Source organism: Spinacia oleracea, chromosome 4, assembly GCF_020520425.1.
Source record: "Spinacia oleracea cultivar Varoflay chromosome 4, BTI_SOV_V1, whole genome shotgun sequence".
In the NCBI taxonomy this organism is placed as follows: Eukaryota; Viridiplantae; Streptophyta; class Magnoliopsida; order Caryophyllales; family Amaranthaceae; genus Spinacia; species Spinacia oleracea.
Genome location: NC_079490.1, coordinates 56,234,512 through 56,248,217, shown reverse-complemented (window position 1 = coordinate 56,248,217; position 13,706 = coordinate 56,234,512). Strand labels below are relative to the sequence as shown.

General features: G+C 38.9%; 1 protein-coding gene across 1 annotated transcript; it reads left to right on the top strand.

Moving 5' to 3' along the window:
• Positions 1 to 5,667: 5,667 nt before the first annotated feature.
• On the top strand, positions 5,668 to 11,986 carry LOC130471556 (uncharacterized). Its single transcript, XM_056841750.1, has 5 exons — positions 5,668 to 5,705; positions 6,305 to 6,673; positions 9,553 to 9,727; positions 9,832 to 10,925; positions 11,620 to 11,986. Exons 1-4 carry the CDS (start codon positions 5,668 to 5,670, stop codon positions 10,252 to 10,254), a joined length of 1,005 nt encoding a protein of 334 aa, XP_056697728.1. The 3' UTR covers positions 10,255 to 10,925; positions 11,620 to 11,986.
• The last annotated feature ends 1,720 nt before the right edge of the window (positions 11,987 to 13,706 follow it).

Genomic DNA, 13,706 nt, shown 5'->3' with positions numbered 1-13,706 from the left:
TGATTGGCAAGTGATTTCTGCCAACCCACTCTCCTTCCAAAAAAATTCAAACCAGTCATCTCTCACCCTTGAATCAAGCTTTACCCCCTACCTGTTGTTGCCATCTTCTTCCCAAGAGTCCTCAGAAATCCTCTCATCAGACTCCACCCCACACCCAAACTCTCCAGTATCCTTGAACTCTTTTGCTACTGCTCCCTCCTCTTTGCACTCAGAGGAGGTGGAAGCACTGTTGAACATCAAAATGATGGGTCTGGACTCTGACTCCTCCAATTCATTCGGGTCGGAGATAGAACCAGAGTACTATGATCATGAGGTGAAGAAGGAGATATACAGAAAGAGAAGGGCAAACAGGATGGATGAGAATGGCCCGCGCAGGAAGCAATGGAGGTCAGGTCTTCTAAGGGAATTGCAGGGAAGAACAGACGGTAATGAAGCATTGAAAAGGGTGGGAACTCCACCATATGCGTCTGATCACCAGAGGAAGAGAGTAAAAGCCCAATTCAAGTATGCAGGGAAAGGAAAGATGAAGTTTGGCCTTAGTGGAAGTGATGACTTGTGGGAGAAACTCAATAATGCTGAAGAAGACCTCGATGCTGAGTCCGACAACGACCAGAAGAAAAAGAAGGTGAAGATCAACATTCTCAAACCTGGAGGCGCGGCGGGCCACAACCAGCCTATTGTTGATAAATGAAGTGCCTTAGTTGGAATTGTAGAGGGGCAAAAAATTTTGAATCCCCGATTTTCCCGTTTATCTCTAATGTTTCGGCTAATTGTAACGTAGATTTTGTCTTTATTTCGGAAACTAAGTGTTCAGTAGCAAGTTTAGTGGGCCCTTTTACTAAGATGGGGTTTCTTGGTTATGCTGGTAGTGATGCAGTGGGTAGTTCAGGCGGCCTCTTCCTAGGGTGGTCTCCTCGGGTAGTTGTTAACGTATTATCAGTAGATGCTAATGTAATTTTCTGTAAGGTTATCTCGGAACTAAGTTTATCCTATTACTTTGTCTTTGTGTATGGCTGCCCTTACTTGGATGGAAGGGCACAAGTGTGGGATAATATAAGATCCCTGATGTCAGAATACCCAGGGAGTACAATCGTCATAGGGGATATCAACCAGGTTGAACATAGCGCGCAAAAGCTAGGGGGCTCCTCTCAACTGAGGGGAGCTCAAGACTTTGTTAACTGGAAATTGGAGTGTGAACTTTCAGAAATTCCGGCCCATGGAGTGTCTTATACTTGGACAAATAACAGAGAAGGGGATAATGCAATCTTTGAAACGTTGGATCGAGCATATGCATGCTCTGAATGGCGTTTGATGTTCCCCGACGCAGTGGTTTGGAAACTCCCCATTTTCCTCTCTGATCATAGTCCCATTATTTTGGATTGCCAACCTTCGAAACACAAGAAGAAAAATCCCTACAAGCTAGAGGCTTGGTGCCTTTCGAAGCCCCAAATTATTACTCTTGTCACCTCAAAATGGGAAGAAACTCTGGTTGGCTCAAAACTTTTTATTATTCAAAGAAAGCTAGAGGGCATTGTGGGGGATGCAAGGAGATGGTGCTTGGACTATAAAAAGGAAGCGGGGTTAACTTGGAGCAAGTTCGAGAATGAGCTCCTTCACCTTCAAAGCAACATCTCCGATCATGACTCTATCCACAAGGAAGCTTGCGCTCGTAAGGAAATGAAGGAAAAGGCCGAGCAACAGTGGTGGTATTGGAAACAACGGGCAAAATCGAAATGGGATGCTTTTGGAGACCAATCTACCTCTTTCTTCTACAAGAGTGTCAAGTCCAGAGGGTGTCGAAATGACATCAAAGCTATCAAGTTGGAAGATGGAGTGTGGAGCACCAACAAGGAGAATATAAAATCTATATTTCATAACTATTACAACTCTCTTTTTGCAGGTCTAATGGAGCAGCAGGACCATTTAGAGGAGAACTCACCGTCGGGTGAATGGCTTCAGGAGCTCCCGTTGCTCACGGACGATCATAAGTCCACCCTTCTCCGACCGTTTTCCGATGACGAGATAAAAGTGGCTGCCTTCAGTTCCAAACCACTTAAATCGCCAGGCCCCGATGGTGTTCCGCCTATTTTCTTCCAAAGATTCTGGCCAGTTGTGGGGAAGGAGGTTTGCAAAGCTGTCCATAGTTTCTTTGATAATGGTTTTATGCTGAAAGAAACAAACAGGACCTTCATTGCTCTTATTCCAAAGCTCCAACAAACTTCATCAGTTGGGGATTTTCGCCCAATAAGCCTCTGCAACTCCATGTATAAGATCATCTCGAAATGCATGGTAGCTCGAATCAAACAGATAATACCAGACTTGGTGGGCGAAACTCAAAATGCTTTTGTGCCGGGTCGGATGATGGTTGATAACTGTTTTATGGCTCACGAAATAATTAATCATGTCAAGAAGAGGAGACGAGGTGGCCGGTTCGAGGGCATTCTAAAGGTGGATTTAAGTAAGGCTTACGACCGTGTTCAATGGGATTTCTTGCTTCTAATCTTACAATAAATGGGGTTCCCACCCAAGTGGCTTCGATGGATCCAGCAATGTATCTCAACCGTATCATACTCAGTGTTAGTCAATGGTGAGGCTTTGACCAAGATCACCCCGTTAAGGGGCCTTAGGCAAGGGGACCCTCTGTCCCCTTACCTCTTCATATTTCTCATGGAGGTTCTTTCGAAAAGGATAATGAAACTGGAAAGAGATGGAGTTATCCAAGGCATTAAAGTGGCTAGGAATGCGCCGCCAATCTCGCACTTATTCTTTGCCGATGATGCTCTTTTTTGTTTCAAGGCTACGCCGGATGCGTGTAGAGCTGTAAGGAGGTGTATTGATGAGTTCTGCACTCTATCAGGGGAAATGATTAACTTTGGAAAGTCCTCTATCTTATTTAGCCCAAATACCCCTTCGAGGTTTGTTCGTATTTTGAGAAGACCTCTAGGGGTTCAAAGTAGGGAGGAGATGGGTTCCTATCTTGGATGCCCTATGGATGTGGATGGAAGGTCTTCTTCAAAGTTTATGGAAATCATAGAAAAGATCAACTCAAAAATAAGCTCTTGGAAGTTCTCTAACCTAAGCCCGTCGGGAAAGTTGATCTTAATCAATAGTGTGCTTATTGCAATGGCCTCGCATATTCTCTCGGTCTATCTTTCTCCCTCCATGGTGCTCAAAAAACTCTCGTCCACTCTTCTCAAATTCTGGTGGGCAACCTCGAAGGAGTCCAAGCCAATATACTGGAGGAAGAAAGAAATCCTTTTTGCCCACAAGGAAGACGGCGGCTTGGGGATCAAAAATGTAGTCGGCCTTAACAAAGCATTACTTGCTAGGCAATGTTGGAGATTACATGAGAATCCTGGATTGCTGGCTAGTCGGTTGTTTGTAGGTAAGTATGGAGCCGACCCCATTGTGCTGGGTCGATTGGACTCTATTGCTTCCAAGTGCTCTTGGGGTGCTCGAAGTTTGATAAAGGCGTCTATGGCAATGAAAGAAGGGTTTCGCATGCGGGTGGGCAATGGGAAAAATGTGAGAGTTACTCAAGATGTGTGGGTGGGTATTGATAGAGTTGTGCCCAAGCCCAGTTCGACTCAATGGCTCCCTCAAAATCCACTTGTGGCAGACTTGATGACAACCCAAAGATCATGGAATGCAAGCCTGATTTGGAGGTCTTTTAGTAAGGAGGACGCCAGAAATATCCTTGCTATACATCTACCTAATGAAGATTCAGAAGATACCTTGTGTTGGTCGGGCTCAAAAAATGGGTATTACAATTTCAAATCGGGTTATTGGTTCTTAGCAAATTCTATTAATCCAAGGCCGGCCCACCCGGTCAAGGGGTGGAAACGTCTTTGGAAAAGTAGTATGCTTCCTAGATGGAAGTACTTCCTGTGGAGATTATTGCAAAGGGCTCTTCCTACAAAGGATAATCTTAGAAAAAGGGGAATTCAGGTAACCACTGAATGCGTGGTTTGCAAGAATGGGTTGGAATCGCAATCCCACTTATTTAGAGACTGTTATGTAGCACAATTGGTGTGGAAAAGCTCCCCATTAGGGATTATATCCTCAAATGCGGCAAATGTTAGAATGGAGGAGTGGCTCATGAATTTCCTTTCATATTTTTTCGATCAAGATGGAAGAGAGGAGGGAAGGTTGATTCAATTTACTTCGATTTTGTGGTCAATATGGCTGCATAGAAATGATATTTTATTTCGAGGCGTGAGTGGAAGCCCTGAGACCATTCTCAAGGCTGCACAGGCACACGTCCACAGGTGGGAGCAGTTGCAAGAGTTCAAGAAGGCAACTAGCCAGGTAGTTCAAGAGGTCGATAAAGCGAATAGGAACCAGAAGGTATGTGTTTTCAAGATGGGAATCTGCCAGTCGAATAACTTCATTGCAGTAGTGGTAGATGCAGCTTGGAAAAAATATGATAAAATGTCTAGGAAACACTGGATAGCTGCGGTTGGTTGGGAAGAGGATACAAACCAACCCCCAAGGGTGCAAGGAGCCATGAAGATCTTTGCCCAGGACCCCATGCAGGCAGAATGTTACGCCATCTATTGGGGTTTGCATCACGCATCTCAGGTTGCAAGAAATGTCCTAATCAAATCTGATTGCAGGGAAGTGGTTCAAGCTTTGCAGGATCCAAGGAAAGCTAGCAAGCATGTTGCCTCCATCCTAGTAGATATCAAGAATATGGCTGCTTCTCTTGATTACTTTGTTTGCATTAATGTATGTAGAGATCAGGTAGTAAAGGCTCACTCTCTTGCTCAACAAGAGAGGAAATGTCTTTAGTTTGCTGTTTTGTTTTGTTCTAGCTGTCAAAAAAAAAAAAAAGAGTTAAAGAGAGAGATCAGTGTGCGCTCTACGGAGGATGGGTTTAAATTAGGGGTGGGTATTATCGTCTATTTCAAGGGGGACACGAAAAGCATGATTACCAAATTAACCTCAGCTGTTCCTTTATATAATAGAGAAGAGATTCATATATGGTCAAATTAACTTTTTTTTATGTTTAATTATTAGTATAAATAATAGAAAATTAATTTGTGCGATCTCATTGGAATTATTTCAATGTAAATTTTCTAAATTTTCAATATTTTTTTATAATTTTTACTAATGTAAAATTAAAACTATCAATGTTCGAAGTAGTGCATTGGAGACCACATATTATAATAAAGTAAGGAACATTATGGAATGTACAGATTATTTGATTAGAAAGTATAACTAGTTGTTTGATTATGATTATTGAACATAACTATTTAATCAGTATGTGTAATTAATTTGACAATATTACTTGGTAAAAAAGTTGATTTATATATAAAACCATCAGAATATATAAGTTAATTTCTTTATAAATTCTTTAATGTGTAAGTATTCACAAGTAATTCCTCCATTCGGTAAACTCTTTGTTTAATATCTAAGACCAAGATAATATTTTTATACTTAAGGAAGATATCTTAAACTAATGCTTCCTCTGTTCATAAATACTCGCAACGTTTGATATTTTTACACTATTCATATATTCCACTTTGACTATCGTTGGTACTTATATGTCAAATGAAACATAGTCATGCGATATCTTGTTAGATTCGTCTCAATACATATTTGCGTCAAATTATCAACTTTTTATAATTTTTGTTTGAAGAAAATTTAAGATATTGACGATCTAAAATGTGCATTGACATGCGTGAAAGTGACAAACATTGCGAGTATTTATGAACGGCGGGAAGTATATCATTTGCTAAATAACCTAATATATTATTGTTTATCCTATTTTTTTAAGTGAAATGACAATTGATTCATGTGATCAATTTATTCTATTAAAGTAAGAAATGAGGATAAATACCACCTCCTATTTAATCACCTTTTAAGTAGGGGTTTGTTTTCTTTGTTCTACCTACTTAAACTTTGTTCTATTTTTAGTGCTCTGTATATTTATTTCAGCGTGTTACTCCTTTTATCATAATAATTACACATTTCTGTCATATATCTCACGTTACCCACTATTGTCCATTATTTTACTACCTCTTTTTATCATTATCATATAAACACGAGACTACAATAATTGAGTACCTAAAAAACCCGAAGGAAGTATAAATTTCAAAAGAAAATTATTTTTCGGGTAAAATTTGTGAGTCAAATCAAGAATATAGCTAACATAAAATATTACTATAAAGTATAAAGTAACAATAACAAATAATTAAATACTAAATTTACAAGTCAAACCCCCCTTAAAAACTGCATACTCCTAACATATTCTTACCAAAATGGGTAAGCACGTGATTTCATTAAAATAAAATAAAAAAAGGAGGAAAACAGTCCAAAGTTCTGGAGCTCGTCGGAAACCAACAAACGTAACCCACCACTTCCTGGATCATCTTCCTTCTTTGGCACTACTGCTCAAGCACCGTATTCTTCTCCACGTTCAGTTGGAGATCTCCCACATTCTTCTCCACGATTCTGAGAGGGAAATCCCCAATTTTTCCCCTTCAAAAACTCCCCCAATATTTGCACTTATCAGGTTATGGAAACTGCAATTAGGTTTTATTATTTTCCCTCAATTAGTCTGTCTCTCTCCTTCTACTCATCTATTCCCAAAATTATTCAAAGAAAGCACGAAAAATCACTCCGAGCAGGCGGTGCCAATACATAGATCAACTCACGCATTGAAATCCAGGTACTATCATCTTTCTTATAAGTTTGCTGCAGTTATTTGTAAACTGATCAATTGGATGTTAGGATTAATTTCTCTCTGATTTTGACCATGTTCTTGTTGGTTGTTATTCGCACTGATTTAATATGGGTAAGGATATTCATTGATTTTTTGGGTTTATTCAACTGGGAGAATTAATCAAAATTCGGGAGTAGGCTGCATAATTAAAATTGAAAATCGGCATTCAAGAGGCATTGAAAATTCGGGAGTAGCATAATCGGCATACATGTTTTTCAACTGGTTGCTGTCTATAAAGCGTAGTTTGAATATTTGCTGTGGTATAAGTTGAAATTTTAATGTCCTCCGGTTTAGGCTCTTTGTAGTAGCCTATGTTTAACATTTTATAATTTTGATACGAATTCATTACCGACACTTGGTAGCAAATATGGTAGTTTCCCCTACTTGAGACTTGAGATATACATGTAATTCATTTGGGGCTGTAAAGCCATATCATGTGGTATAAGTCATTTTATTGCTGTAAACTCATAAAATATTATATCAGTCATTTTATTGCTGTAAAGCCATATTATACAATCCTTGGCATACTACCTTGTAAAGCCATTCATTTTGTTGCTTTCAACTCAGAGTAGCTCATATTTATTTAGTTTACCACCCTACAATTCCTTCGAATTTCTCCTTCATTGTCTGTGAGAGTATCAATCTGACCCATCCTCACCATAGCATCAGCAAACTTCGTTCCCCAGAAGTAAGGATTTCGGGCATAATGGTAAACTAGGTTCGCAATAGCAGTGTCTGACAAGAGAGTCTGATCAGATGTGAACAAGCCACGGTTGTTGAGGATGTCCCTGTAGTAGCCAGTGTCAGAAATCGTGGGACTAATAGGATCCATTGGAACCACAATGTTAGCACCGGCATCCCCTGATGGGCACTGCTGCTGCAGTTGAGATGCATACGCAGAGTTCATACTGGGGTCTCGTGCTGTTGATGGGGTGAAATTGTACAGCCTTTTGCTGAAGGAAGTGTAGTGAGCGCGACCTATGGTATGAGCTCCTGCACACCGGATAATTTTAGTTTTCAGGGGCAATAATGAACATAAACTCCCTAATTGGTCTGTTTTATTGCATAAAGTTATTGGTGATTCTACACAAACGGACATAAGTAGTGTAGGAAAAAAAAGTCAGCTGAAAACTTGGAAACAAAAAAGTTTAAGGCAAAAAAAAAGGAAAGTAAAAGAAGCAGTACAGCTACAAAACTTAATTTGAAAAAAAAAACTACCATTGGGATTCGAACTAGGAGCTAATGTGCTGCACAAAGTATGCTAAACCACCGAACCAAATATACTCATTACAGAAAATATCAATCTAATTACTATATAAGCATATATACTTTTCCTCTAACAACGTCTGTTTAGCTGTCATAATATAACTAGCAACTTGATGTATGCAATATAGAGTAGGAATTCTCCCCTCCTGCATTAACAAGTCATGCTCGACTCTTTTCCGCTGCTTTTTCAACAAGTTCTTCACATTGACTAGTTTATCTCCCCAGTCATCCACGGCGTCCAATTTACTTAAGTAACGAGCAAATGGAGTCATTACCCCTGTAAGAAACAAAGTTTTATATAGATGTGAGATAACTTGTCTTGATGTCTAGTCATCCGTGTCATAAGTCCTTGAAGCTTCATCTTCTTTGCACTCGTACAAAAGGTTTAAGATGTCGTAGTTGTGGCGACCTATGACCCCAAGGAAGTACAACTGCTTACCTCCTTCTAAGATTTTAGAACTCAATCTGTTATACACTGAACAAGCCTCCCATGATAGCAAGACACAAGTTTTGATCAGCCAAAGAAAGGAGCAAATTAAAACACCAAGACAAGTTCAGGTTCCGAAATCGAAAATGTTTTTAGCCTGAGGTGTTTTGTTTAGATGGGAGCCAAAATAAAACACCCATGTGAGTAATACCAGCAATGAACTCAGTATGAAGTTGATGCTGCGTTTTATTCCGTTGGCCCAATACATTAGATATCTCCCACGCAGGAACTTTTCTATTATTATATACTGTGGCAATTTAGTATTAATCCCTGGTTTAAGCAGTTTATTACAAACTAACTTCCTAAGCAACCACACTACCATATAATTAGACAAGGTAATGACATTGTAGGCAATGAGGACGAAAATTGATACCTCAATCCATTTCTGAGTGTACAGTCCGAGTATCTTGTGGTGCCTAAAGGCAGAAACGCGTTTCATAACCTCAGATTCAGCCCACCAGAAAATGAGGGAATCAAATATCTCAAGCACTGTTTCTGGTAATTTAAGGCCACTTTCAGTATGACCCAAGAGGACTAGTGGTAATAAATTAATGGTGATTACTGTAACAAAACAGCTCAAAAAATAGATCCCAAAGATGACAAAATATAGTCTTACCCAATCTGTTAATGTCAATCCCAACAACAAAACATGCTGTAACCCTGAAACATATTTAGGAACTGAGAAGAAGATCCATAGTACAATGAGAAATACCGCCATGTCTAAGAGTATCCAACTGCGGATGAACAGCTTATGTTGGATGGCTTTATCATAGGCATCACCATGCCTAAAGAATTGAATTAATCGTATAACTAAAAAATACACCAGTAACAGTGGTAACGCGGCGGTGGCTGCAATAACTGAGCAAGAAATGAGAAGACCTATACTTTCCTGTTAGCTATAGCATTGGAGCAAGTATAGGAATATGATAAATTTGTTTTTCCATATACTGATAGACAATGAGCTTTCCTAAGCCTCACGCTTGACAATTTTTTGTTACATATGAACTTTGAAGCAAATGAAAATTCCACAATGGTTCCATTATTTATCACCGTATCATCCTTTTCACTGTAGGAGGGTCCCTCTTGGGTCTCCATTGAAAGAACAGCTTGAAGAAGATGTTGGGGAAAGAGCTGTCCCTAAAACTGTGATTGAAAGTGACAAACCCGTGAAGAAGAGAAAAAAGAAGCAACATGTTACTGGGAATCAACAGTTGGAAAACACGATAAAAATGGATGCACCTAAAAGTGTATGTGAAATCAAGTTACCAAAATTCTATTTGTCAAATAAATCTATATGATCGCTTACTTTTGTTTTGTTTTGTTTTGTTGGGGACGGGATATGGTTGAACAGGCTGATGATATTGTTGCAGATGTTGAGAGTAATGACGCTCAAGACCACAAAGGAATGAGTCAGGGTGAAGAGCTTCATGGTGAATTAAGTCAGGATCCTCGCCTAGAAGTATCCGCTGTTTTGACAGAACTGATGCTGCAGCTTGAAAAGCCACAGGCTGGTAAGCACAAGGCCAGGAAACTTGATCAACCTTCATCTATTGATACTTCATCTAATGGACACAACTTGCTTGGATCGAAAAAGAAAAAGGGCAGTGCAAAAACTTCCGAGCTTCAGAAATCCGCTAGTGATCAAATCCACGATAAGACTGTACCTTCGCCGAGTACTAAAGAAGTGAATCCAACCCTAGCTGAACTTACCAACAGTACGAGAAAAACTGGTGTTCCCCGTGCATGTTTGGACGATTGGAAGCAAGTCTTCTGAAGTCTTGCAAAGTATAGCAAGGAAGATTCGTGATGGAGGAAAGGCTAAGGAGCCATCGAAAAAGCTGAAACTTCAAGTTCTAGTGCCACACAACCACCAGCAGACAATTTATCTTCATCTGATTACTCGGAAGGAGAGAGCGAAGGTGTCGCTTAATATTGCAGTCAATAATTCTTTTTGTGCATCAATTTTGGTCATTGGATTGCCAATGCAATGGGGAATTTTGCTCTGTTTCATTGGTGTTATTACATCTGCTGATTTACTGAAATTATAGTGTGTTGTGACTGCATTTTCTTCGCAAGTGAACTCTTCCTGTTGTTTAAACTCTATAGCTTAGTACTACAATCTTATTATCGTACAGCTTTTGAAGTTAATTGATTTCATTTTAAGCATTTTATGTGGATGTTATTTGTGTCTAAATCTTTTTTTTCCCGATGTCTTTTGCCAAATTCTTCAAAAGGTAATGGAAGGACCAAAGCAAAGTAAGTGCAACAATTTCAGCTACGTTTTTTAGTTTCATCTGTTCCTATATTTAAGACGGAATATTCATCCATCCAGCTACGTTTTGACTTTCTTATTTCAGGTATTCAGGAATAAGTTGGAGTTTTTTGCTGCTGCAAAAGTTTCTTAATCGTTTCCCCCACCTGATCTTCCGGAGATTGCATTTGCTGGTAATTGATTTCTTTCCTGGTTTTTTGTGCCTTTTCATATTTCTTAACCTGGCTAGCAAGATTAGGGATTCATGTACACATGGACCACGAAAGCTTCTTGAGTTCTCAAAACATTGACTCCCAAGTTCCTCCTTTAGCCAATTTAATCAGCTAATTCACTTACTTTTTTTGTGCTTAATTTTGCTAAAGTCTCATTTGGGAAATGCCGTGTATTCTATGCTAAATTTTGGACATGACAGAAGATGTCGTCCTGCAGCTATATTCTAGCTGGCTGGAAATGTTCCTTTTATTTCTCTTTGATCAGCATATATATGATATGCAAATTAAAATGATACTAATCCATAATCTTTAATCAGCCTGTCCGTTTCTGCACTAGTTTATCGTTAGTTAGCGAAAACTGCAAAATTTATCAGCCTTTTGATTGACAGATAGATTTAGAACATATTTCCGGTGTTTAGATTGTTTTGGCTTTATGTAGAGTAAGAGCTAGTAGGTTGCTGGACAAAGTTAAAGGCTTAAGACAAAGGTAATGTTGGTTTCCATGGACCATGGTTCTGATATCATTCCAGGATTTCCAGCTTCAAGCTTAATATGGAAATACCTTATTAATTATACCATGTACCCTCATCTATGGTGTTTCCTTGGTGGTTATTACTAGGTTACTGATGAACTGATGCTGTCTGTACTGTTACAGATGCTGCTACAGTTGTTGTGTCGTACTTCGTTGGTTCTACAGATAAATCTCTACAAGTCTCAAATTCTGTTCTTCTCCATTTGTGCTCAGTTAGCCAGGAGTCAAGATGCAATAGAGATTGTAAGCCAAAGCTGCAGGGAAGTAGGGAATTCATAGTAGCAGTTGAAGACCTTATCTGTTACAATTGGTTGTTTGAGCTCCTTTTAGGCACTTTTTACCAAAATTGACTATGGTTAACTTTTACTAAGGGATGTCTTACCTTTATGGCTTTCAAAGTGTTGTTTTCTAGGTGTTTGTTTGTTTTAGCTTGTACAAACGCTATTTCCTTTGAGTTTAATACAATGATTTTTTACCACAAAAAATAGAACTCATTGGGTTATATAAAGTAATATATGTTGCAAATATTATTATCTTAAAAATGCTTTGTCACCAATAAATTAAGAAAGTGGCTAATTTTACAACTGACATTTTAGTTTCAACATAGGAACTTATACATTTAGTACCAATTTACCGACTAAAACCACTTAGTCACTAAACTACGACGGAATTAGCCAGTACCTATTAGTACCAATTTAGCGACTGCTTAAATGTTTGTTGTTAATGTGTCACTATATGATATAGTTACTAAAATGTCACGAGATAGTTGGTTGTTAATTTGTGACCACATGATACGGTCACTAAATTGCCACGAAATTGGTGGTCGTTAATTTGTGACCGCGTAATACGGTCACTACATTTCCACGAAATAACAATCACAAATTAGGCACTAATAAAGTGTTGGTCGCTACATAGTAACTAGAAGATCCGGTCACAAAATAGCGATGATTACTAATCAGTCATCAAATAAAAACAGATTTAGTGGTTACAATATGGTGACTGATAATATTGTCGGTCGCAAAACTGAGACAGTTAAAGTTTTGCGACCAGGCCTTTAGCGACGGAACAAATCAGTCACAAATCCGTCGCTAAAGACGTTTTGCGACTGAATTTTGATATTTAGCGACCGATTTTTCCGTCACTAAATGCCTCTTTTCTTGTAGTCGACTAATTATATGATTATGTGCAATTAATATGTATCCTGGCATTAAGGTTTTTCCGCATGATTTATGTTGTTCATATGTATCATAACCTAACAGTTCTGTTTCTTGAACTATGTGGACATGGCAATGTGATAATCATTTGCATAGATACTTACTTTGGGAAGACTAGTATTGGACAGACCTATGAAAATTTACTGTAAGAGATGAACATCTATCATAAGTAAATTTCATTAAAATTATTAGACACTAATCCTCAATACCTGAGTGATTTGAGATTACTTGTTTGAGAACTGGTTGCTTTGACGTTGTCAACCGTCGCACCGTAAAAGGAGGCTATAAAGGCAACGCTCGGGTAATCACCTATCAAACGAAGTCTAATCTCAAGATCACAAGATTGGAATTGTCCTCCCATAAATCGGGATGAGATGCTGAAAGTTGTACAAGGCCACTCGGAGAGCTAGAAACTGTAAAATGCCTGGCCGTGCTCAGATGAATCATAGGCTATGATTATCTTTTTATTTGATCAGTTGAACTCTGAAACCGAGAAACACCTCTAGACATAATAAGGATGACAACTCTTACCTTATGTTTAAGAGCAAACATCAAGCGACAAAGGAATTAGGAAATGCACACTTGTCCCTAAGGACAAGTGGGAGACTGAAGGAAATAATGCCCTTGGTCCAAGTATGCATTTAATGTTAAGTCTAATAAATGCGGTTCAGTATTAATTAACAAGTTAATAATTCAGTGAGATCAAGTGAACTGTATGCCTAGCTAGAGGTCGCTTCAGTTCAAGTGGAATCAATAATATTAATCCACATCTTACTCTTGACTGAACCCGTAGGGTCACACAAATAGTACGTGAACGGATCAAGTATTTAAAGGAATTAAATACTCCATCTATGGATATTCGGAATCGACGGATCTTGGTTCCAGTGGGAGTTGAAATCGTCAAAGGCAAATTATGAATACTCCGGAAATGATGATATTGCCTGAAACGGAAATATGGATCGTATCGGAAATACAAATATTATCCAAGTCGTAGAT

Coding starts and splice junctions, on each gene's coding strand:
- LOC130471556 (XM_056841750.1), top strand. CDS start 5,668: ATGTGCATTGACATGCGTGAAAGTGACAAACATTGCGA. Junction 6,674..9,552: donor ACTCACGCATTGAAATCCAG/GTACTATCATCT, acceptor TTTTCACTGTAG/GAGGGTCCCTCTTGGGTCTC. Junction 9,728..9,831: donor AAATGGATGCACCTAAAAGT/GTATGTGAAATC, acceptor ATGGTTGAACAG/GCTGATGATATTGTTGCAGA.